Source organism: Acipenser ruthenus, chromosome 4 (assembly GCF_902713425.1).
Source record: "Acipenser ruthenus chromosome 4, fAciRut3.2 maternal haplotype, whole genome shotgun sequence".
NCBI lineage: Eukaryota > Metazoa > Chordata > Actinopteri > Acipenseriformes > Acipenseridae > Acipenser > Acipenser ruthenus.
In genome coordinates this window covers 103,120,348-103,146,623 of record NC_081192.1, presented here as the reverse complement: position 1 = coordinate 103,146,623, position 26,276 = coordinate 103,120,348, and the positions used below count along the sequence as shown (strand labels likewise).

Below are 26,276 nucleotides of genomic sequence, written 5' to 3'. Positions count from 1 at the left end.
CTGTTTATAATACCTGGGTTTTACTCTACATAATGAAGAGCTGTATTGACTTTTGTGAATAGATTAAGCTGGGAGGCACAGTAAGTAAGGACAATTTGAGGAATAAGTGAAGAATTATAACATGATGACATTAGAATGCTGAATTACGACTTTGCTTGGGCCAAGCTGTAATTACAGGAAACAACCTCTCTGTGTATTATTATATGTTATGCAATACATCTGATAAATTAATAAGGGAAAGGTGAAACATATGGTTTTATTCCTGGGAATAGCTCATTTGCAGGATTAACTACAACTCCAGCAAGTCATAAATGGGTAAAAATGCAGGGACAAGAGCCCATCTAAATTAGCAATGTTGCATCAACTTTCTACATCAAGCACTTTAGGAAGTGTCGATACAAATACTGTCAAATTAAATCTGTGTGTTTCTGTTCATACCCTTGCTGCCAAAAGTCCTTTATCAGTACTTCACGAATGTATTTACAGGCTAGACAGAGCTTCACCATCCTTATTGAGTGTAATATTGTCAGCAACTAGTTACGGCAATGGGCTGCTTCTACATTTAGCATCATTATTTCTTTTTCTTGAGCAGTTCAGAGATTGTGATGCATTTCTGAACTCACCTCCCCGAGGTGCGAGTCTCCCAGGGGCCCCTTAGTTTCAGGATTGGCAATGATGATTCGAACCCCAGGCAGGATCTGCAGAAACACAAGAACACAAGAAACGCAATTAGCTTTCACATTCCACTGTTAAGAGAGGTGGTGCATTTATATAATGATTTTTTTTTTTTTTACAAAGCTGTGTTTAGTAATGGGGGAAGGGGAGGGGCTGTACAACATGATTTTACCTTAGTCTTGTTACTGTTTGACACGGTCTAAACTCGATCTATGCTCTAAATTCACTCTACAGTCTCTCTTGTAATCTGAGGATTACGTTACAGTTGTAGTTTCATTTATAAATACTATACCTCTATATACACACTTATTTCTGTACAAATGTTCATTTTTTAAAAAGTTTTGGTTGTGCAGGTGTTTTATATGAATAAAATTACGACTTATATGCAATTGTTTGTAAAATGTATGTTGTTTTTAAATGGGGCTGTCAAATTGACTGCTCATGGTAGTTCTAGGTACGAGTAGAACTCAGGTAGTTCTAGGTACGAGTAGAACTCAGGTAGTTCTAGTATTAAAGGGATACAAAACACAGTGCATTTTTATATCACATATTTACAGTAACTGTGTGTGGTGTATTTTATCTTTGTAGTAGAAATAGCCAGAACTTTAAATAATTTAAAATCTACACAAAAATATACGACTAAAAATTGAATTTTCAGAGCCACATGTGCTCATTCATTCAACAAAGCTGTTTCTTGTACTTACTTTGCCTGATTCCATCAGTGGCAAACTGTGAGGAGACCCCCTTTCTACCAAACGAACCCTGCAAGTAAAAAAAAAAAAAAGAAATTGGGTTATATGAAATGAATCTATGAACTATAAAGATACTGGGGACTGCAGGCTTTTTTGTTGTTGTTGACTGAGCAGCATAATATTTTTTGACAGAGACAACACAATTCAAATATATATTTTTTAATGATCAGGTTCATTACTATAGGCAATGGTTCTGTACAAGGGTGTGTGGACACCAGGGCAGCTACATTCTTGTAGTTCACTAGTGGGACATCAAGACGACTGCTGATAAGGGTTCAGCTAGGGTTTCTTCAGTGTATACAGTGGTATTAGAACAGTATCCTGTATAAAGAGTCAATTCTGAAAACAACAAATCTTACAGCAAATGATAATGGCAGGTACAGTATATGAAACACATTAACAACGGTGTGCATGTTTTTTTTTATTTACAGTGCTTTTTGTATATTTAAATATTGTAATACTCTGCAGAAATGACAAATCTTCGTGACAAACTGCATTCATGAAAGAGGAGTCACAATGCACCACGGCTGAGCTCACAGTGTTTGTACTGTCATGAGAATTTCAACTGAGCAGCAGAACTGGAAGCTCATGTCCTGCACTTCCAAGTAAGAATCCATATTCGATTCACATCCCACAGTGCTCACGTATCGAGCCACAGTCTGAAACTCCACAGACACTCCTTAAAACAGTGCCCTGAAAACCAAGCAGCCCATTGAAAATCCATAGTCTATTTTGCAGATCCTGTCTAGCAAATTGCCCTCAATGCAGAATCAGCACAGCACGTATCGCAAGCAACCCCCATTCATTAAAATGGCTAATGAAGTTTAATTTCAACCCCAGCATCATTAATCATATTTCAGCCTCAGTGGACCATATTACTGAAATAAGGATTTCTTTAAGTTAGGATTTAATTAAAAACTTTCAAAGTCTTTCACTTTACATATCATCTGTATCCAATTCATTCAGATGTTGGTATAGTTTTTCATTACAGAGTAACATTTCCCAAAGAAAGCATTAAAATGTGCATATGGGAAATATGAGAGTTCATGACATTTCAAAATGGCATATCTTTCTTCTTTTTAAATCAAGACATCAAGCAGTGTTAGCCAATCAACAAACCCAGACAATGACTCGGAATGAAGCAAGTAATAACTGAGCCACTTATTACAAACACAAACACAATAATAACTGAGTCACTTATTACAAACACAATAATAACTGAGCCACTTATTACAAACACAAACACAATAATAACTGAGCCACTTATTACAAACACAAACACAATAATAACTGAGACACTTATTACAAACACAAACTCAATAATAACTGAGTCACTTATTACAAACACAAACTCAATAATAACTGAGACACTTATTACAAACACAAACACAATAATAACTGAGCCACTTATTACAAACACAAACACAATAATAACTGAGTCACTTATTACAAACACAAACACAATAATAACTGAGCCACTTATTACAAACACAAACACAATAATAACTGAGTCACTTATTACAAACACAAACTCAATAATAACTGAGACACTTATTACAAACACAAACACTATAATAACTGAGTCACTTATTACAAACACAAACACAATAATAACTGAGTCACTTGTTACAAACACAAACTCAATAATAACTGAGCCACTTATTACAAACACAAACACAATAATAACTGAGCCACTTATTACAAACACAAACACAATAATAACTGAGTCACTTATTACAAACACAAACACAATAATAACTGAGCCACTTATTACAAACACAAACTCAATAATAACTGAGTCACTTATTACAAACACAAATAAGATCCATGTAAATAAACAGGCATCATTTGTTGACTAACAGCTAACTAATCTGCTTCCCTACATGACTAAACAGACCATGATGATCCATTAGTAGGATTTACCAACAGTGCTCAGCAGTTAAATAAAAATGAAAGACATGTAATGTATTAAGAAGGAACAACTGCATGGCCTAATCCAACAAGTACATTTAATGCAGTAAACGTTTAAACTACAACATATCCCTCTCTAATCATTGCTGAAGCAGAATCGCATGGATCCTTTAAGACCCAACTTGACAACGTTTTGAGATCAATCAGCTACTAGGAAGCAGAAAGCTTACCTGGGCTGAATGGCTTGCTCTCGGTCGTACATTTTCTTATGTTCTCTTATGTTCTTATATGTTCTGGCTTTTTGTTATGTTGAGTCAGTGACACAAGAAAACCTTGTGCATATGAACTTACACTAATGCTTCCAATCATTCCATACATTCTAGGCAGGAACACTCATTACAGAATGCTTCATATAGATCAGAATTGTGAATCATGCTATATAATTCTATAATGAGGTGTAGCTGTATAACTGTAGCTGTGATGTGACTTTTACCAAGCACCATTGCAGACATTCCTGTAAAATAACAGCACATTAAGGTCGAAACAGGATTCCACTTACCGGTCGTGTCTCAACGCTCTCATATCAACAAACACAGTGGTCGGGTCAGGTCCTGAAGTCCCCTTAAACCATAAATAATAATACATTAGGATGAAGCTGCACAGTACCAGCCAGTGTTGATAACAGCACACTGAACTGCTACATTTTATTAGTGTTAAAAAGAAACAAGAAATGTAATTCCTAAAGAATATGCAGCTTCAAATGAATGTTTCCCCTTAACTTTGTATGATGTTAGCAATGATTCTGAGCATTTCTGAATTCTACTGCTCACATATCGTTTTATATACAGTTTTCATATGCACTGGGAAAGCGCAGTTTTTAAAGGCATGTCTGCTTATTGAAGTTGCCTGTGCTTCTAGATTCTCTTGGAGTTCCTTGTTCCAGTTATTGACACAGATGTAGTAAGCAGCATCTCCATGGCTACAAGCAGGGTCCCCTGACACCTCAGCGGTGTTGCGCTAAAGAATCTGTTACTTATTCTTGTGTAAGATATAAGACCAATAACCACTGGAGTATAAATGAGATGATATGAATGTAGTGTATTACTCAAATAAACCTGAAAAAAGAAACTGCATAGGCTAAACATTTAAAAATAAAACAAACACACCATCAAACCAAAGGGACGCTATCGGTAGCCATTGTGATAACTGCGTCACTTACCAGAACAAGTAACTCCAACAGGAACTCCACAAGGAACAAGAACAGGTTGACTAACAGTGACTTCAATTAAGCCATTTGTTGCCACTGTGGGAAGCTCATTTTAACAGAATACAGTAGTCTCCGCGTATAGGAACACATCCTAAGAGAACACTTTGTCTAAGGGAACACCCTTGTGGTGAAACTGATTTTTCCCATTGTAAATGCTCCGGCTAAAGGAACAGGAACTTCACTTAAAAGAACACCTTCTTGGCACCGATAGCGATTTGTTCACAAAGTATACAGTTCTGATTTGTAACCTGGTAACTCATCATCATCAAAACTTAAATTAGAATTGTTTATTGAGTCTTTTCAAAAGCGATTTATCATCGCGAGAGTGTCTTGAGGCACACTGATTGGTTTATTAAATCTTTCCAGAATTGCCATCATATCATTGACTCGTGTATTCTGATTTCCATGAGTGCACATCATCGCTACAAAATGGCATGTAAACAAAACGGAGAAATGTGCCGCTGTTTCTCTTGCTACAGAAAGTTGGAAATCGTTCGAGCTCTTGAAAAAAACCTGTATCAGACACAAGTCGCTGAGCAATTTGGCGTTTCCTGTTCTGGTGAGGTGCTTCACCATTTTGTTAAACAATGTGCATTTTTTAGCATGTGTAGGGGTGCTGTGTTAATTTAGTTTGACAGTTTGTTTAATAATGTTAGTTTGTCTGTTACTTTATTATTATAGTTTATTAACATACACTTGCCTTTTTCTTTTACTTATTCAATTCATGACAAGTGATACATATTTATTTATTGATTCATTCATTTTGTGTCTGGTGGCTAACACCGTCTTAGAGAACACTTCGGCTATGAGAACACTTTGCTTGCTTCCCGAGGGGAGTTCTCTTAGCTGGAGACTACTGTACTGCTAATTGCAATTTTGATCAATGTTGTGTTGGAATTGTTTAAAAGGAATTTAGAACTGGAATTGGGAATTGATTATAAAAAGGAATTGGAATTGAAAAATAGGAATTGACATCAACCCTGAACAAGACATTCCCACAGCTGTGGTAATATAATATTTGAGCAATGGCACTAAGAATGACATACAAAGGTAAGGGAAACTGAAAAGCCCCATTGTCATTTGAAGCTACTTTAACCTATAATGAACAGTTATGTGGAAGCCTATGCTCCTTCCAGGGTTGGGGTCAATTCCCTTTTTAATATCAATTCCAATTCTCTTTTAAATCAATCCCAATTCTAATTCTAATTCCAGGTCATTCAAACAATGCATTTGAACAACTTGGAATGGGAATGGGAATTGATTAAAAGGGAATGGAAAAAATGGGAATTGACCCCAACCCTGGATCCTTCTGTTTTCATAGTATCTGAAACCTGCAGTAGGCTTTATACAACGCTATTGATTTTCAAAGCAAAACAGACAAAGTATTGTAAAGAAAGTCGCAAAATTGATATGAACAAGTAGCCTTTTGCACCAAAACAAACTTTAAGCAAGTCAGAAACTGAGCCATGATTTTTCTGCTAAGCATGCAGCACAAGAAGCAGCAGCAAAAACAAGCCTTATTTCAAACACTGTGCAGAAAGCATGACATCATCGAGGTAGGGAGAAGGGTGGGAAAAGATGCAATGTGGAGTAGGAAGTTAAACACGATTCCCCTCATAGGTCTTAAGGGTGCTTTCTAAAGCTGAGGGAACACAAATTCACTTTTTCAGGAACAGTGACCGGGAGACCATGTTTGAGGCAACTTTGCTGCATCAAACCCCAAGTCTCCCCTGATGTGGCCTGAAATCTAGGCTCCTAAAACCAAGTTCTAAGCCACAAAGTGGCTTTGTGTTCCCTCAGCTTTACTCTGCTCACAGTACCAAATGGGTGTAGTGCAGTCTAGTATTATGATTTATTAATCAAAGTTTTTCATTCAGATCCTTACTTCAGGAATAGACCTTCTCCCCTATTGTGTGGTGGGTGATATCGAAGTCAGTCAAACCATTTTTTGTATTGGTTTGGAGGCTGTGGCCACATTATTAGAAAGTTAATTACTTAACCAACTACTACAATATGCTATCCCTGTTATCCCTTCTCTCTTCAGAATTTGTGGGCTTGGCAAAGTTCGGTACAGTGTTTCTGGATACAAGCCCCCAAACCTTCTTAAATGCAAAGCAGGGCCGGAAAAATACCAAATCGGGCAGGATTGTAGATGAGCAAATGTAGTCTCATGAACATGAACAGTTAGGAAGTTGGGTTGTGCATGATGTTGCAGGGTATCTTTAATAACCAAATATAAATTGATTTGGGTAGTAACAGGTTAGTGCCAAAATTCAAAAAAGAAAAAGAAAAAAAAAACAACACAAAGCCCTTGCTACTAGCAGTTGCCCCAGCACACTTAAGCAAATCCACAAAAAGTATTAAAAGCTTCATTTGGTAGAACCCCACCACCAGAAAAAAAGGGCAGAGCAACAAAGTTGCACATGCAGGTCAGGCTCTGCCTAACAAACAGATCCCCAAGAAGAAGAAAAACAACACCAACACCACCACTACACTTTTATTATAAAACCAGGGGTGACATAAACTCAGCAGTGTAACAGACTAGAGCGGGTCAGAGAGTTAAAAAAACAATACCAGAAAAATACGAAATACATCTCTAGAACCTCACCAAGGAAAATCGTCCCATTAAAACAAGTAAAGGTGAATTGTCTACACTCCAATGGTTTTAATTAATACTTATACAAGTGGCTCCCCACTCCAGTCAACAGGAATCACAAACGATGCAGGTTTTGTTTTTTAGAACAGGACCTAAATATTCATTTCACATCTGCACTGTTTTCCAGCACTTACAGCTGTTGAAATGATGTAGTATTTGATATATTATTTAAGGTCGCTGGATCAGGTTCTCAACTTCAATTTAACGTAAATCAAATATAAATGTATTCTTATTGTACCCTGCACAAGTACTGCCATTTTATTTAGATTCTACCCAATGTGTATTTGAAATGATCCGGTATGTAACGGCCTGTATGCGGTGTCAACAGGCTACATAGCATCAGAGATATATTCCAAAGATCACACACCTTTACCGGTGTGAAACCAAGGCTTTAAAAAATGATAACAATGGTTTGCCTCCTATGAGAATAATCAACATGTTTTTGTTGTGCTGATCTGGGTTTTTTTTCACTTTAACACAGGTGAAGATGATTTATCCTATCGTAGCGTTACAAGTACACCACCATACCTCAAACACAACAGAACTGACTGTATAGCATTACGGCAGGAAAAAGTGGCTCCACGCAAGTAAAAGTGAAAATAAAGTGAACAACACATGAAACATGATGATGTACTGCTTGTGTGGTAAGATACTGAAATGATTTAGTTATTAAACAATTAGGAGCAGAATGCCCACCAGAAGCCATCGCCACTGGTAAAGGAAAATAGATTCACGTCCGAAAGGGAACTGTATGATTTTTATTAGGACTAAAAGATACTACAGAAAACCTGGACTGTCGATGGGATTTGGAACCAGTGACTTGTGGTCACATATGCTTAATGAAAATGGAAACATGTATTTATTATAATGAGGTGTTAACTACAGGGCGCAGTCTTGGAACTGCAAATCCTGAACCAACGCGGTTTTAAAAGGCGAATGCTCTTTAAAAGACCCCTATTCTCCAGACTCACATTCTAGTCTGTCCCACTGTTGGAAGCTGATAGGTGGGTAATGAGGGAACATGAAAATCCCCTACCTGCTCGGCCAGCTTCCCCAGCCTGTGAGGCTACAGCAGCAGGAAGAGGAGGGGTGAGGAGGAGGAGAGAAGGGAAAACACAAAGACAGAAGGAAAGATGAGAAATGGGGATGGGGAGTAAGGAGATATGCAATAAGTGGGGAATCAAAAACAAAGAAGAAAAAAGAAAACAAAAAATGTCAAATACACAAAATGTAAAATAAATAAATAAATAAGATAAGATAAGATAAACACTCCACTGCTGCTGTTACGTACTAATGAACAAACAGTTGGTGTTAACACTTTAGTAAATCAACTACTGTAAATAACAGTCAGTCATGGACAGATATCTGTGCGCACACACACTATCGAGTGGTTACCACAGGACTTCACAAACAAGCTTACTATCGTACTGGCATATATTTCTTTATAATTACCTTGAATTTTTTTATTATTTCTGTAATAACAATTATTATTATTATTATTATTATTATTATTATTATTATTATTATTATTATTATTATTATTATTATTCAGCCTTGAATTGCAGATTAGAGTGTCTATTAGTGATGATTCAAAATGTATTGCTATGTCCTGGGTCACTGATGAACTGAAAGTTTTAATTTCACTGCCTAACACATGAGACCTGCCTTCCGGAAATCAACTTCTGTGCAAATAACAGCTTCATGGTTAAAGTTTGTCCCCAGGATGAGTAAGTGGCATTTAATCAATAACAAAAACAATTGAGCAAGATGGGTTTCTTGGAGGCGAGGCTGGGTAGTGGGAAAAAAAGTGAAATCTCTTTGAAAGTGAGAGGACATGAGCTGATTAATTGTTAACAGAATGGAGATTGCATGTAATAATGCTATTGCAATCACAAATAATACAAGGGAGCTAGCAACATAGAGGATGTTCTCCGTCTATTAATCCAATACTGCATATTGTGCATTTGCAAGCAGCCCTGAAACGAGCTTCAAGGGATACAAGTGTTGGTTAATAAATAGTTATACAGTACACTGCATGCATCCTTTAGGGACATTAAGACCTCAATTAAAGGAATGATTAACAGAAATCATCTAACTATAATTTCAATCAACAAAACAAAAGAAAAAAGCTGTTTACTGGCACAACTGCAGCCAGTTAATTAAAAGCCAATCAGAAAGACCTGCTGTTTACAAGAGTCGAAGCAACAGAATCAACAGTGCAATCGTGTTTCTGTTGCAAACATACAGTATAGAATACTGAAGATGCAAGGCAAAATACACGATGAAAAAAGAGTTGAAACTCTGCTATATGTGATGCATTATGATGAAAATGCCACAAAGGTGAGCGGAAGTACTTCACAGCAGCAAAGTCCTCCTGAGGAGAACAATAGGATTTGGATACCAATGTATCCATAACTTTACTCCACTGAACAGCCTATTTAACATTTTTCCAAACCCAGATATATTTGGACTATGTTTACAAAGAACAGTCAGATTTGATGGCCAGTGATATATATATACAGTAATGTGATGTGTTCTCGCTGCCCTCCTTAGTCCATATACAGTACTGAGGATATGCATGCCGCTTCCTGTCCATGCTTTGGGAGTCAGAAAGGTAAAAGTAACTCTACACTTTGATCAGTCCATCAGCCAACAACCCTAATGATTCTAAACCCAGCTAATGGGTTTTCATAATGTTTCTGACATTGCAAAGCTTTACCAAGCCCAGGAAAAAGCTTTACACGGCTTGCAGGCTCAGAGGGTTACTAAACAGCTTTGGCTTATCGGCGCTTTCCTTCCTGCAAAAGGGTTATCCCAAATAAATTCTAGTTTTTATTTTGTCAGAGACTTATTTCTACCAGTGGTTTGCCACATGAATAAAACCTCTTTTCCAATTCCATCCCAACAGCAAGTCCTCTGCTCTCAGCCCCATAAGCGGACATTTATACAGCACAGTTGTGTATGCAAGAGGAGGATAAATTCATACGAAACAAACAAACAATGTGACGGGGTCATTTACTCTACTCAAATATAGATTGAAAGCCTTGAGGAAATTATTATTACTGTCCTCATTTGCAAAACAAGAATCTTAATGAACCGTAACTTTGCTTTTGTTTTATTGGCCCATGACAGTAATTACTACTACCATTATCATCAAAGTTTTGCATTTCCAAGCATTCAACAGATATGCTGCAATACTGGTATATAACACTACCCCATTGGCAACGACAAAAAAAAGATGAACCTTCTTCCACTGATATTTATAATGAACTGGGGCTAATTGGAAGATTGTATACCAGAAATCAGGGAAAAAAAAACATTAACCCTGTGATTATATCTCAAGTTGCTTTTTTGCTGTATGAAAATTGAAAAGCGGACACTGGGAATCCAGTATAAACAGGAGGACACAGTTCACAACCCTATCAGAATAATCTGGTATTAACTCATTTAAGACCACAGTCCAAGTGTCATTATCCTAGAAATATGACAAGACCGGCAGGTGAATGCTGTACCAAATACATACATACATACATACATACATACACACACACACAGCAAATATCTATTAATTAATGAGCACTTCACCCATGAATTAATAAACTCATCTTCAATAAATAAGATACCAAATAATTGTGATTATATTAATTGTAAATGTCTTCTACAGTAAATCTCTATTCATTAATGAGCACCTCACCCATGAATCAGTAATGCTGTCCATTAATCTTCACATTCCTTATAAATATAGGGTAAACACCTCCCATGTGGGTCTTTCATGCAAGCTTCTCTCACTGGCAGCACAACAGTTAAAAAATAAATAAATAAATAAAGTCAAATTGATCAAATAAAATGAATGCCCAATCTTTTACAACAGAACCTCAAGAAGCATGCCTCCTCATGCATTTCAACAACATGTAATTAAAATAATATCTACTTAAACTGAAAACAAAGGATCTAAGAAGCCATGCGACTAGAATGTAAAGACAAACAGGCGTCCATTTATACAATAGCTGCTGCTGGCAAAATTGTGGAAGAAAGAATGCCGATTGCTCACCTGTAAACAAATTGCCAGGTTGACCCTGCAGCCGAACGACGTGCTCACAGCTCGGGGGTGGAGTCCGAGGTCCTTGAAGAGCTTGGAGAAGGACTGGGTGAGAGATATTCTGGGCCGTTCCTCTGCTACAACAACGCAAGTCCGCACACGCGACAGGTCCAGTCCCCTTGACTGGGAAGGAAAAGGTGCGTGAGAGAATTCCATTTCCACTTTCAACCTCAGAAAAAGATCCCTCAAGGCTTGAAAGCACGTCAGTGTTTAATCAAAAAAGTAGGCAACATAAATATAAGATCTTGCACAAGTCAAATACTGTAGACAAAAGTTTTGTCAAGTGCCTTCATCAGGTCAAGTAAGTTAAGGGCTTGTACTAAAAGTTGTCTTTTTATTAGTTTTAGAATTGGTAATGGAAGTGGTAATGTTTCCTTAAAAAAATACCATGGACAAATATGTCCGTGTATCCATGTCAACTTGTCATACAATCTCATGCACATTTTTAACAAACTCAGGAAAGAGGACACCAAAATGTAACTTTCTTATATTGGTAGTTTCTTGCTCCAACAAGATTTAAGACATACAGTAAAAAAGACAGCCATGTAAACATTGGTTATTTAAGGTTTAATGTCGTTGCTGTGGTGTGTTAGGTAACCATGGCACTCTCAAGTCAATAAAGCCAGAGAATGGAGGTTGATACGCAAACACTTTTTAAAGTTCTTTCTTTCTTTCTCTTTGTTTGTACTCATTGAAATAATGACATTGAAATAATCATTGCAGCTCACTGAACCAGTTCACTTTTTTTTCACCCTGGTGAAGTGTTTTCTTGGTAAGCAGTGGGTTTTGAACAGGGGTCATTAATTACTGTCTCAGCCTTGCTTTTTGCAGCTCTGTTTTTGAGAAATAACAGAGCTTCTGAATGCCATAGAAAACAGTGACACGTTTCTGTATAATAAGCAATAACACGGATATCCTTTCATATTGTTACAGACCCTATTGCATGTCTATCGACTGTTTATTAACAAATAACTGAACTTCCATGCAGCACTGTATACTGCTGTCCATCAAATTAAAGCATTGCGCTGTATGCATTAGTTGTCTCAGCTAAAACTATAACAATTGTTATAACTATAAAAAGTATTTGAGGTTAAACAGCAATTCCGGTATGAGTTACCTTGAGTGATTCTGTTTGCAGCCCAAGCCCCTTGGTGCACAGTTCCATCACAGAGTATGAACAGAAAGTGTCTCGCACTTTGTACTGACTGACTGCAAGAAGCCACAGTGCAGGGTTTATCTCCAGCTCTGAAGGTGGGATCAAGATTGACTGATGCCCTGAATATACACTGCAAAGAAAAATAAATAAAAACAGGTCAACCACACACAGTACATGCTGACAAAACTCAATACGCAAGAATAGTTATTCTTATATATACACACACACTGACCAAAGCTGGATTTACTTTATTTTTTACAGCTACAATGAGATTTAAATAAATTCCCATTCATTTAGTAATATTAACCCTCTATAAACAAGAGGACATCCTTTGTGGTACAGAAAACAGTATGGTAACCTCGTCAGCCATCTGAGTTGTATTTAATTAGTTAGTACCGTTGTGCTGAAATATATCCAGACAACACAAAGTTTTGACTTGATCCTCATTATACCAATGAAAAGTCAGACCAGGCACTAGGATATGGTGTGACTCAGAGACCAGACAGCCCCTTAGTGCAGTGGTTGTGACAGCCGTGTGAAATGCAGCTGAGTCAGGAGCAATTCAACTTGCTTAATCAATCACAATCAATTAGAGTTTTGATTCAGACAGGTAGCTGACTGTGCCAACACTGATAAATGCATATTTCTATCCAACAGGTCTCTTTACTCAGTCCAGCTAATGAGATTACCAGCAGCCAACTGAATGTGCCTGAGCTCTCCCACACAGATAAACATAGATTTTAGAAGTATTATTATTCTTTAAAATGTTTTTGTCAATAGTATTCAATTTCAAAATGATATATATATTTTTTTCTCATAAAATATGTCTTAACCTCTAAGTATGGAGGCTGTGTGGTCCAGTGGTTAAAGAAAAGGGCTTGTAACCAGGAGGTACCCGGTTCAAATCCCGGCTCACTCACTGCCTCACTGTGTGACCCTGAGCAAGTCACTTAACCTCCTTGTGCTGCGTCTTTCGGGCGAGACGTAGTTGTAAGTGACTCTGCAGCTGATGCATAGTTCACACACCCGTCTCTGTAAGTCGCCTTGGATAAAGGCGTCTGCTAAATAAACAAATAATAATATATAACCTGCAAATGATCAATGGTGCCTAACAACCATTTATTCTTTTATTGTTGCTTTTGATCTCCAGCTTGCTAAAATTAATATTACAGTTTTTGAACAGCCATAACTGTAAAATAAAAGGATTCAAGAAATTCAGTATATATATTAAAATATAGATATCACAAAGAAAACTTTAATAATTATTATACAGAAATAAAATCACAGGATACAATAGTAGAAGAAAAGAAAAAAACCTTAACATAACCAGTTTAACCTTGGAAATGTGAGTATACTTTCTGTTTATAATGCAAATGGAGAGATGATATACCAGACTATGTCCAGCATTAACTGAACTAGCATGAAAGCATCCTACTGTAGGTATTAAAATGAGGATAACAGCATGAAGAAGCAGCCTGCAGTCAAGTCCATGATTCTACACTGTGGAACGACAAGGCGTCTCACTGCATGCCTTTAAAAGTGCACCTCTAGGAGACCGTTTGTCTCTCACAGCAATGGAAAGCACAATGTTACCTGCATAGGCACCACAGAACAAACCCAAGCCCACAGTAAGGGTCTAGGCAGATGGCCACCTCTCGAGATGGATAAAGCTCACACTGCAGCTTGATTGAGCGGCAAAAGGCACTGGTGGCTGTGTGAGACATCTACAAAAAAACAAAACACAAACAAAGAAACACTCTGAAGCAATTGTGCTATTCTCACGTGCACCACAGAACAGAATATTCCTAAGCAGTCAGGGATGGAAATAAGACTCCTATTGCATAGCAGTGGCAGCCACGCCAGGTTTTACTACAAGCTTGATTGGCTCCAGTGTATAGGTAACAACCTCAGGTGTGTCTTATCAAACTCATAGCAAAACCAGGAATGGTTCAAACTGCTGTGCAACGGGAGTCTTATTTCTATCCCTGAGCAGTGTCCACTGTTGAAAAGGTTAAAAAAGAAAGACTGCTAAAAGATTTTGATAAATTTGCTCCATTCTTGTCTGATACAGCTAGGGTTTCCACAACTGTATCAGCTGTACCATAGCTTCAAAACACTGAATCAAAATGTCTGTACAAAAAATGATTAAATAGAATTATTTCCAATATTGGGGGGGTTATTTCATATTGTTGTTGTAATAACTGAATATATATTTATTTTGGTATAGTAATGTTTTTTTTATTTTTGTTTTGTTTTGCTTTACATTCAGACAGATTTTAACAAACCCATGCTTTCAAAGAACAACAACAAAAAAAATGATATGAAATCCTCTGCAATTGCCTGTAACTTCTGCTGTGCTGTACACATGCGCCTCAAGCAATTTCTGGAAACAGTGCTACTATTGTGCTACTTTTATTGTATGAAAATGAAAAGTAGACTTGACGAGTGCAGTGGTTCAAGGCCTTCCAGTCCTACCCCGAGGAACAGTGGCTCAGTGCACTAGGTGGTAGTGCAGCTCAATTATGCTGGACCCCAAGGAGGTACTCATCATCAAGGCCATTCACCGCGTTTCCATTCTGTGGGGGGCTGACTGTTTATTGTTTTTTAAATAATGATATGATCTAGTCTATCCACTTAGTAAAAGGAGGAAACAGTGATGAATAAAACCAGTACAGGCTTTAATAATATTATGTCCATGATTCATCCACATTGATAAACATTATTATCTTGCAAACTGATTACGTTTGGTTTGTGTCTCAGCATGGGACCATGTTGAAATAACTATCCAGTTTCACAACAGCTTTCCGGGGTAAAACAGCTAAATGAATACATTTATAATGAATTCATTAATTATACTTACTGGTTTTTATTACTTAAAATATCTAGTTTATAGATAGATAGATAGAAACCGTGCTCCCTGTTTATAAGGTGGCCCTTTATACTGTGGAACAGGTTATAAGGCGGTACGGTCATGGCTCCCATTTGCCCCATGATGCCATTACACTAACTCTAGTATTCTCGTTATAAGGTGGAACACAAACAGCATGGTCTCTCAACTATGGCACCCAACTACAGCGTTATAAAGGGGAGCACTATATATACACACACACATATATATATATATATATATATATATATATATATATATATATATATATATATATATACACACATATATACACACATACACCAATTCTCTCATATTACTGAATTACAAATGGTACATTGAAATTTCATTGTGTTTGATATTTTATTTTAAAACACTGAAACTCAAAATCAATTATTGTAAGGTGACATTGGTTTTATGTTGGGAAATATTTTTAAGAAAAATAAAAAACTGAAATATCTTGCTTGCATAAGTATTCAACCCCCACACATTAATATTTGGCAAAGCCACCTTTCGCTGCAATAACAGCTTTAAGTCTTTTGAGGTAAGTATGTACCAGCTTTGCACACAGTGTCGGAGTGATTTTGGCCCATTCTTCTTGGCAGATTTGCTCCAGGTTGTTCAGGTTGGTTGGACGACGCTTGTGGACCGCAATTTTCAAATAGTGCCACAGATTCTCAATGAGATTGAGATCAGGACTTTGACTGGGCCACTGTAGGACATTCACCTTTTTGTTCATGAGCCACTCCAACGTTGTTTTGGTCATGTGCTTGGGATCACTGTCCTGCTGAAAGGTGAATTTCCTCCCAAGCTTCAGTTTTTTAGTGGACTGATGCAGGTTCTCTTGCAGTATTTCCCTGTATTTTGCTCCATCCATTCTTCCTTCAATTTTAACAAGATGCCCAGTCCCTGCTGATGAGAAGCATCCCCACAGCATGATGCTGCCACCACCATACTTCACTGTAGGGATGGTGTGTCTTGAGGCATGGGCAGTGTTAGGTTTGCGCCACACATAGCGCTTTGAGTTTTGGCCAAAAAGCTCTAGGTCTCATCTGACCACAAAACCTTTTCCCACATCGCAGCTGGGTCACTCTCATGCTTTCTGGCAAACTCCAGACGTGCTTTCAGATGGTACTTTTTGAGTAACAGCTTCTTTCTTGCCACCCTCCCATACAGGCCAGTGTTATGCAAAGCTCTTGATATGGTTAACTGGTGCACCATCACTCCACTTCCAGCCACTGAACTCTGTAGCTCCTTCAAAGTGATTGTTGGCCTCTCTGTGGCTTCTCTCACAAGTCTCCTCCTTGTTTGAGCGCTGAGTTTTGAGGGACGGCCTTTTCTTGGCAGTGCCTGGGTGGTGTGATGCAGCTTCCACTTCCTGATTATTGATCCAACTGTGCTCACTGGACTATCCAAACACTTGGATATTATTTTGTACCCTTTCCCTAATCTATGCATTTGTATTACTTTATCTCTAACTTCTGTAGAATGCTCTTTGGTCTTCATTTTCCTCCCGATTCACAGCCTGACCAATGATCCTTCAACAGTGGGGTTTTTATCCAGAAATTGTGACAGCAACTTTAATGGTTCACAGATGGAGGCCAATGGTAAGGTAATTGTGTCCTCGTTAGGGCAATTTCTTTCATCGGTGTAAACTGGGAGCTTCCACAGCACAGGGGTTGAATACTTATGCAAGCAAGATATTTCAGTTTTTTATTTTTCTTAAAAATATTTCCCAACATAGAACCAATGTCACCTTACAATAATTGATTTTGAGTTTCAGTGTTTTAAAATAAAATATCAAACAGAACGAAATTTCAATGTACCATTTGTAATTCAGTAATAAGAGAATTGGTCAGGGGTCTGAATACTTTTGCAAGGCACTGTATATATATATAGCGAGAGAGAGAGAGAGAGAGAGAGTGACAGACTGGGGGGAGGAAGAAGAAAATATGTAGTTCAGGAGGAGCTAAAGAACTACATCCCCTAGAATGCCACAGGAGAGAGCCAGGATGCGGTTCATGTGGCTCGAATTAAGAATGAAGGCCGCCTGTGATTAGCAGGTATATAAATCAGAAGAAAGTGTTTGTTCTGGGCAGTCTCCAGTCTGTCTGAAGCAAGGCTGTCACTGTGAAGAAACCTGTATGGTTTTAAAAAAGGTACCGTGTGAACCTTTTTGTGTTTTTTGTGTTTAAAAACTGGTTTTGTTTAAATCGGTAAACGGCTTAGCCGTCCAATGTTGGTTAGGTTCCTGACAAAGTTCAGTTCACTCTGTGTGGGAGTTAGGTTTTTGTTTCTGTTTTGTTTTTTTGTTGTTATTGTAAATAATAAAAGTAAGCATACACGCTAAAAACGTAAAGCTTGTGCCTGGGTCTGTATATAAAAAGGGCAAACGAATCTCAACCGCAAGGCTGTGTTACTATATATATTATATATACACACACACACACATTCTATAAGTGTAACATCTGAACTGTCAAAATCAATTCAAGTGGTTTCATTTTCCAAATCTTCTGTTGTTAAAAATAAAACAAAATCAGCTAATGCAGAAAACAGCTGGATATTGTGCTTCTACAAATTGATCATTTTTTAATTCACCCAAGTAATTATTGCAGTTTCTAGGTCAAAGTGATCACGATAAACAAGGAAGACTTTTATATTGTGTGTCAGTTTGCAGATTCTAATTTGCTTAAAAAGAAAAAGTTAGCATGCAGGCTGGTTTCTAATCATTGACACAATTGCGCGCTAATCATCTGCTGACACAAACCTATTTTACACAGACAGAAGCCTATTATACAGCATAATGCATAATGATTATATTTGAAAATGTGGTTGGTTAAGCAATTGCTGTAGCCTGCACCCATTATTTCTGATTTAGTTTTGTGCGCTGCAGATTTCCTATCAAATTGAACAACAATCATTCCAGACTAATAACCATGGGTTTTGTATATGAGTTAGCAAAGAAAAGCGGCTGCTTTTTTGTTGTTTCAGGGCTGTTCTTGTGTAAACTTAGAAAACACTTAAAATGCAGAGAGACATGATCTTATCTGACACTGTTACAAGATACATTACGAAGCAGCCTGGGTAGCCAGGCCAGTTCATTAGGAAATGAATACAGCACAAACAGGTAGCTGCTTGTCTTTGATAGGTAACAAGATTCACTTTCAGAGGAACAAATAGCACATTGTCCCGCGATCAACAGGAGACAAGGTTTAAAACCAAAGCCACAAAATCTTTATTCAAATATATTGTTCTGCTAACCCACGAAGCTTTGTTAAGTAATTTACACCTGTCAGGCTACTGAATATTAGAAATTTATCATACCAGGCATTTGCATTGGTCCAACTTTTTTGGAAGTTGATACAGTCTCACCTTGCAAACTGATCTTATATCTTCTATAACAAACACATATATTTATGTTACCCTGTTGAGAGGGTGATATTTTTTTCATGAAATGTACAGTAAAGATCTTTTGCAGATGGTAATGGGATCAGGTGTAGGGATTGGTGCTCTAGAGATACCAATAGATTTTGGGGGCTACAGCCCCCAAAAGAAAGGCAATTGAACATCATTAATTCATGATCAATACTGAGCAGCACTGCACAATGCAGTCAATAAGAGACACTATGGTTGTGCACGCAGGCAGACAGACAAAGCATACGGTACAGTGAGCTGTTTTTTCATTGCTGTTACTGTGGAGATATCGGACAAGTGGTTCACCTACAGTACACACAACACACAGATGAAAAAACAAAAGCACACCTCAGTAGCAGCACCTGTTCCAAGTGGTGGAACTAATATAAATGGCTGAGCAATAAGACAAGGCCCCTACCTTCACTCCTGCAAGCATTCCTGTTGTGGACACACTGAAATCCAGATAGGCCAATGTGTCCGGGTCCGAGGGCTTGTAGACTTGGGGAGGTCGTTTCTTTGGCAAATCATCTGAAACGGGAAGCATCCTAAATACACACACACACACTATTGACTCCAATGAATTCCATATCAAATTATCACATGAGTAACAAGTATGTTAGTAACACCCCCTGCATTCACCAGGTACATGCAACACTACAGTACAGATGAACAGGATCCTCCATACTAGATCACCATTTTTTATGGTTGGGGACATGAGGTAGTTCCTCCCCAAATTTGACCAATATCCTATTCATTGTCCAGTAGGGCATTAAGTAGAAGACATTTCAAACAATGCATACCTCAGTGTCAGGGCTTCAACGAGGCACTCAAAATACTAACAGTGCTTGCATAAGTAACAAATACTTTCCTCTTCTATATTTAACTTCAATAGTATCATAGTGCAAGAAGCTCCAGATCTGTGTCAGTGAACACTTCTTGATAAACTCCTGCAGTGGTATAGTGGACTAGACACAGTGTTAGTAATGCTTTGTAAGGAAGTCTTAAACCCATTACCTGTATCCAGGACAGGGGGCCATGTTCTCACATCTACTGCGGCCGATGCTTCCTTTGACCTCAGCAGTTTACATATTACCTGCGATGTCATTATACAGGTTGACCGGCTGACCTGTAAGGACAACTAGATCAGCTACATTTTCAATTATTTTAACTGAATACTAGCCATTGTCTTCCTGCAAGCCAGTGTTTGAACACAACAGACTTACGAACCGCAAGCCTGAAGGCTGAACTAAAGCAATTACAGTTGCAAAATAATGAAAGGTGGTGTCAAACATACAAAGTCCATATTATTCGATTGTCCATATTATACAGATTTGTAATGTGGGTAGGTAGTTTTACAAAATATAATCAAAGTCTTTAAAAGCATAAAAGTGATACAAATGCATAGTTCTAGTGTCTTGCATTTTTAAATAACATGAAAGCATGTGGTACAAATTCTGTTATTATAACAACTTTCATTGTAACTCCTACCCAGCAGAATAGTGCAAAGCCTTTCACAACAAACGTAGCAAAGCTCATTTTTGTATTGGATATTCTGTATTGGAGAATCTGGTAGGGCACAGACTTAAAGCAAGTGCAAAGTTTGACGCAATTTCTTTTTCTGATTGAGTTAATGAGTGAAAGTCAGTACATATGTTAATTTTCTTTAGCATTATAACAAACACATTTTATACACAACAGCAGCAATAATAATGAAAAACAATTTACCATAAATAATGCCTCCAGAAAAGGTGCTCGAGTTAGATTAACTGAACTTACAACAACAACACAAACATAAGCCAGTGCAAATCATTTGTCACATTTAATACAATTTATCATTATCAGACATCTAGCAAGGGAATTAGGTGGTAAGCGACACAATTTAAATGCATCCGTCACCCGTAATTGAGTATTTTGGATTGCAGTATTCCATTAGACACCAATGCTGGCCAAAAACATTAGCCAGCACCTTCCGTTACCATGACAGATTATTGACTAACCTCTACAATCATCTTTACAGTGGGCAGGGTAGTGGCTATGTTCTGTGGATGTGGAGGTCGCACTGTTATTGGCACACAGCCTGCATACAGACATCCGTAAAATGCTGCAATCAGGTCTATTCCTGCATGAAGGACACAAAAGAAATTTCTCATTCTTAACCAGCGTTCGCGATTAATCAAACCCTGTGCCAGCCGAGGAGCTGCTGTGGAGAAATAATGAGGTGGTTAAATGAGTGAGTAGCTTTAAGCCTCTTAATTGAATGCTTTTTTCATGCAATCCCCTTGTCAGTAGAGGTCATGCTTGGCTGAATCTATTCATTGTGGATACATGGCTCTTTGAATGCTTCTTTAGCAATGAAAAGCTAATGGAAGCTCCGACTATAAGTCATCCTTGGAACTTCTTCCCTGACAAATATAAAGCCCCCCTTCCTTTATCATGAAGGTGTGGAGCAAGATGACAAAACACTCAATACACTGACTTACAGTAGCACTGAATTTATCGGAGGCAATCCAATATGCTATTATATATATATAGGGTCACCAGACATCCTGGTTTTCAGCCACTTCCTGTAGCGCAACACGTCAAAAATAACGTAAACAACCGCTTCCTATATAACTTAAATTCTGGAACCTGCAGTGAACACAAAATAATAAAAAAGGTACTCGGGTAATAAAGAACATTCTTTTTATAAAGTGATTAACACAGACATACATACGTGCTTATTCCACAGTGCGGTACGCACTTTCATTTACTTTATATTCAATATGAATCTACAATTATGTGCAATACGTTGTAGTTGTTCAGTTCTGGCGGGATTTAGCACAGACACAACTAGGCAGAGTAGCGGGAGGTTGAAGGTACCTGAATCCACCAGGATAAACCACATCAACAACATCAATAAATAGAGCAATCCTGATGCAGTGAGTAAAAAAAAAAAAAGATAGAAAGAAAAAAAGAAATGCCAAAACGTAAAATGTATTTTTAACAATGATCTACAGAATTTATTATTATTATTATTATTATTATTATTATTATTATTATTATTATTATTATTATTATTATTATTATTATTGTTATTGTTATTTTTTAAATATTATTATTATTATTATTATTATTATTATTATTATTATTATTATTATTATTAATAAACACAATAACAAAGTAGCCATACATATATAACACAATATGGCAAGTTAAACTAATTGGCCACAAATTTTAAGAGTGAGATGATGGCTTTTTAAATAACCATTAAATAGCCCATATTGAACATATTTAATTAGACTAAGCAATTATTTAGCAATATGTCCTGGTTTTGAGCTTTTTTTTTTTTTTAAATACAGTAAGAATAATTATACCAGCCCTAACATTGTTTACGTGTATTTATGTGTAGAACCTATTTAGACATATCAAAAGCGGCAATACAGTATGCATGTAAGAATGTATTTTAATGCATACTTGATACCACTACCTATACTATTCTGTATATCTTTTTGATGTGGGCACTTACCATGAAGAACTAAGGCAGCAATTTATTTAGCCTGGTCTCACCTCAGCTTCACAATCTACCCTAATAACGAGCCGGAGGGGGGGGGGGTGCTGAGTGACACATTAAGGACGTAATTACAGTTTCAGCTTCGGCTCTCCCAGGCATGTGGAATAATTAAAGGATACATTTAGGGGAAAGTGAAGTATAAGAACTAATCCATCATGGGAGGCTAGTTATACACCTGAGACTACTAGCCGACTGCTCTAAAAACAGATCTAATCATTTTCTACCAATTAAACAGGCTTTAAAATACCTCAGTCCTGAAATACTAAGACAGGACTACTCTCTGTAAACCAAATGACCGGAACCACAGACTGTTGTCTCTGCTGTCAATACAGTTACACAGCTATCGGAAATGTAAAACAAACAAACAAACAAACAAACCGGGAGGCACCATTTTACTTAGAACACATACTGTAATTAAAAAAAAAAAAAAAAAACATAACTGTCACAAAGACGGCCGGAGTGGGTGGCGTCAGTCCTGATGCAGGAAATAAAACAACAGAGAGGTGTGGTTTGGTGGAGCTGAGCGAATGGTTTCGCTCAGCATTTAATAAACAGAACAGAAAATAAAAAGGTTGAACAAACAAACACAAAACAGGACACGGCACTATACGCCAAAATAAAAAGACAAACAAAACGAACTATACCGACAAAACACGGTGAGCAGATTTTAACTATTATTATTATTATTATTATTATTATTATTATTATTATTATTATTACCTCCGTCTCCAATCCCGTTCTCCACTCACTGAACACCCAACCCCGAGTGAAAGAAATGTGCATCTATATATACTGTTGTGCTGGGATTCAATTACTAATTAATTATTCACTTGAATCCCAGCACGTGAATTAATTCTGTGCAACCCCGTGCTCACATATTACATTTAACCAGCACGTGAAGTGATTTGTGCCCTCCTCGTGTCTAAATACAAATCTACATTTTTAAATACACGTGAAACACAGACCCGTTTATATCCCGTGTACCAATGACTATACACCAACATTAACACACGCACGCACCATACAACACATAATATGCACACAGGGGCGGGGCACATTGCCACAGTAACGCACAGAGAAGCAGCTGGATATAAAGAGACAAAGAGCGCTTAATGTATTGTGAACAATAGAGCCCATTCACACGACGGGGATTGTTTGGGCAGTTCATATCAACATATCAACGTGAGGGCAATTTGTTTCAAACATGAATTTTATAAACAAGCCCCTCCGTTTGATTTGTTCATTTCAGTACAATATGACAATGTGAAAACAGTTCTAAAAATGTTATAGTGTGTTGCTGTATAAAATATCAGCGGTTAAATCCAAGGCAACCTACCTGGAGGGTACACCAGAGCCACGTGGTCTCCGTCTTGCAGGTGGCCCCTCTCCCCCAGCATCGCTGCGATCTTCTCTGCTCTCTTGTGCAGCTGAAGGCAAGTCAGGGAGCTGGCTATTGTCCCCTGAACACAGAAATGTTACAAAATACAATCAAATAAACGTGTGCCACTAACAAGACCCTTGATTACTGCAAAGACCTGTTCCTGAATGTTTCTTGCTAGTTCTGTAGTATTTTCATTTTATTTTCTGTTTTACAAAAAAAACAAAACAAAAAAAAAAAAAACAATAGTACGTAGCATGACAGTAGCATAAAGCCTGGAGATGGATTTCTTGAAAAGCACAGTTTATACAGAATAATCTTCTTTCTGGGGTAATACACACTGTGGTTTATGGCATGGTAAAGATGATGAATCTCTCTTTCTGCATATTGGACTGTAACAGCTGTCATTCGGGAGGCTTACCCGTGAGCTGAGGAGCGTGTAAAGTATATGGTCAGGAGTGGTCTGAGCTCGCCACTGTAACACTTCGGAGAGGAAGAGGAACTACAAAAAGAAATACAAGGAAAAATAAAAAGGCATGACCAGACAAAAAATACAGTGGCTTCTTCTGCAAGAAGCCCTTAAACAGAACACAGATTTGGAGCACAAGATACAGGACTACAATCAAAAGCACTTTAGTCTTGTGTCATAAGTGGAGGCACATATCATTTATGTAGACTTTCAAACTGACCAGTGGTATCTGAAACTGTTAAATTGAAGCATTGAAAAAGGCACAGAGGCTATTGTGGGCAGCAGTGTGGAGTAGTGGTTAGGGCTCTGGACTCTTGACCAGAGGGTCATGGGTTCAATCCCAGGTGGGGGACACTGCTGCTGTACCCTTGAGCAAGGTACTTTACCTAGATTGCTCCAGTAAAAACCCAACTGTATAAATGGGAAATTGTATGTAAAAATAATGTGTAAATAATAATGTAATTGTATGTAAAAATAATGTGATATCTTGTAACAATTGCAGGTCGCCCTGGATAAGGGTGTCTGCTAATAAATAAATAATAATAAATAATATTGTATTATTATTATTATTATTATTATTATTATTATTATTATTATTATTATTATTATTAAAAATACTTCACTCATATTCATTTATTATTTTTATATGTTATTTTTGGTCTAGATGAACAGAATAAAAAGCATTTGTAAAAATATCCATCAGAAGCAACAAAATACGGTTTGTCTGAAATCTAAATGTTGAATAGCTCCTGGCTCTGTTCTGAATGCCCCTTTATCTAATCTCCATTTGTGACCCTGGTCCTTGTTTCTTTTTTCAGGTTGAAAAAGTCCCCTGGGTCGACATTGTCAATACCTTTTAGAATTTTGAATGCTTGAATCAGATCGCTGCGTAGTCTTCTTTGTTCAACACTGAATAGATTCAATTATTTTAGCCTGTCTGCATATGACATGCCTTTTAAAAACAGAATAATTCAGGTCGCTCTTCTTTGCACTCTTTCTACAGCAGCAATATCCTTTCTGTAACGAGGTGACCAGAACTGAACACTATTCTAGATGAGGTCTTACTAATGCATTGTAAAGTTTTAACATTACTTCCCTTAATTTAATCCATACTTTTCACAATATATCCAAACATCTTGTTGACCTTTTTATAGCTTCCCCACATTGTCTAGATGAAGACATTTCTGAGTCAACATAAACTCCTAGGTCTTTTTCATAGATTCCTTCTTCAATTTCAGTATCTCCCATATGGTATTTATAATGGACATTTTATTGCCTGTGTGCAGTACTTTACACTTTTCTCTATTAAATGTCATTTGCCATGTGTCTGCCCATTTCTGAATTCTGTCTAGATCATTTTGAATGACCTTTGCTGCTGCAACGGTGTTTGCCATTCCTCCTATTTTTGTGTCATCTGCAAAGTTTGCTTACTATACCAGAATCTAAGTCATTAAATGTAGATTAGGAAGAGCAGAGGACCTAATACGGATCCCTGTGGTACTCCACTGGTTACCTCGCTCCATTTTGAGGTTTCTCCTCTAATCAGTACTTTCTGTTTTCTACATGTTAACCACTCCCTAATCCATGTGCATGGCGCTTCCTTGAATCCCTACTGCGTTCAGTTTGAGAATTAATCTTTTATGCAGGACTTTGTCAAAAGCTTTCTGGAAATCTAAATAAACCATGTCATACGCTCTGCAATTATCCATTGTCGATGTTTCATCCTCAAAAGAATCGAGCAGGTTAGTTAGATATGATCTCCCTTTCCTAAAACCATGCTGACTGTCTCCCAGGATAATGTTACCATATAGGTAATTTTCCATTTTGGATCTTATTATAGTTTCCATAAGTTTACATATAATAGAAGTCAGGCTTATTGGTCTGCAGTTACCTGGTTCGGTTTTGTCTCCCTTTTTGTGGATTGGTATTACGTTTGCAATTAGTTTTAAAACATGTATTTTCATAAAATGTCAAGTCTAATGAGAGTACTGTTTTACATTCAATTATAGCTTTATAGTGTGGTACAGCATGCTCAATTTAATATTAACACATGCTCAAAACA

General features: G+C 37.4%; 1 protein-coding gene across 17 annotated transcripts in view; it reads right to left on the bottom strand.

Moving 5' to 3' along the window:
• The window catches only part of LOC117400224 (disco-interacting protein 2 homolog C), a 186,183-nt gene that overhangs the window by 2,704 nt on the left and 157,203 nt on the right, over positions 1 to 26,276 (bottom strand). For 10 of the 17 annotated variants that reach the window (XM_033999820.3, XM_033999821.3, XM_033999824.3 and 7 more), the window contains 12 exons: positions 24,167 to 24,247; positions 23,704 to 23,827; positions 20,815 to 20,936; positions 19,832 to 19,943; positions 19,236 to 19,345; positions 14,110 to 14,240; positions 12,478 to 12,646; positions 11,313 to 11,483; positions 8,298 to 8,327; positions 3,898 to 3,959; positions 1,380 to 1,437; positions 624 to 698 (listed from right to left, as the gene is read on the bottom strand). In XM_033999820.3, coding sequence (XP_033855711.1) covers positions 624 to 698; positions 1,380 to 1,437; positions 3,898 to 3,959; positions 8,298 to 8,327; positions 11,313 to 11,483; positions 12,478 to 12,646; positions 14,110 to 14,240; positions 19,236 to 19,345; positions 19,832 to 19,943; positions 20,815 to 20,936; positions 23,704 to 23,827; positions 24,167 to 24,247 — 1,245 coding nt within the window. The remainder of the gene's footprint in view (positions 1 to 623; positions 699 to 1,379; positions 1,438 to 3,897; positions 3,960 to 8,297; positions 8,328 to 11,312; positions 11,484 to 12,477; positions 12,647 to 14,109; positions 14,241 to 19,235; positions 19,346 to 19,831; positions 19,944 to 20,814; positions 20,937 to 23,703; positions 23,828 to 24,166; positions 24,248 to 26,276) is intronic. The other 7 variants (XM_033999823.3, XM_033999825.3, XM_033999827.3 and 4 more) reach the window with 1 other exon arrangement.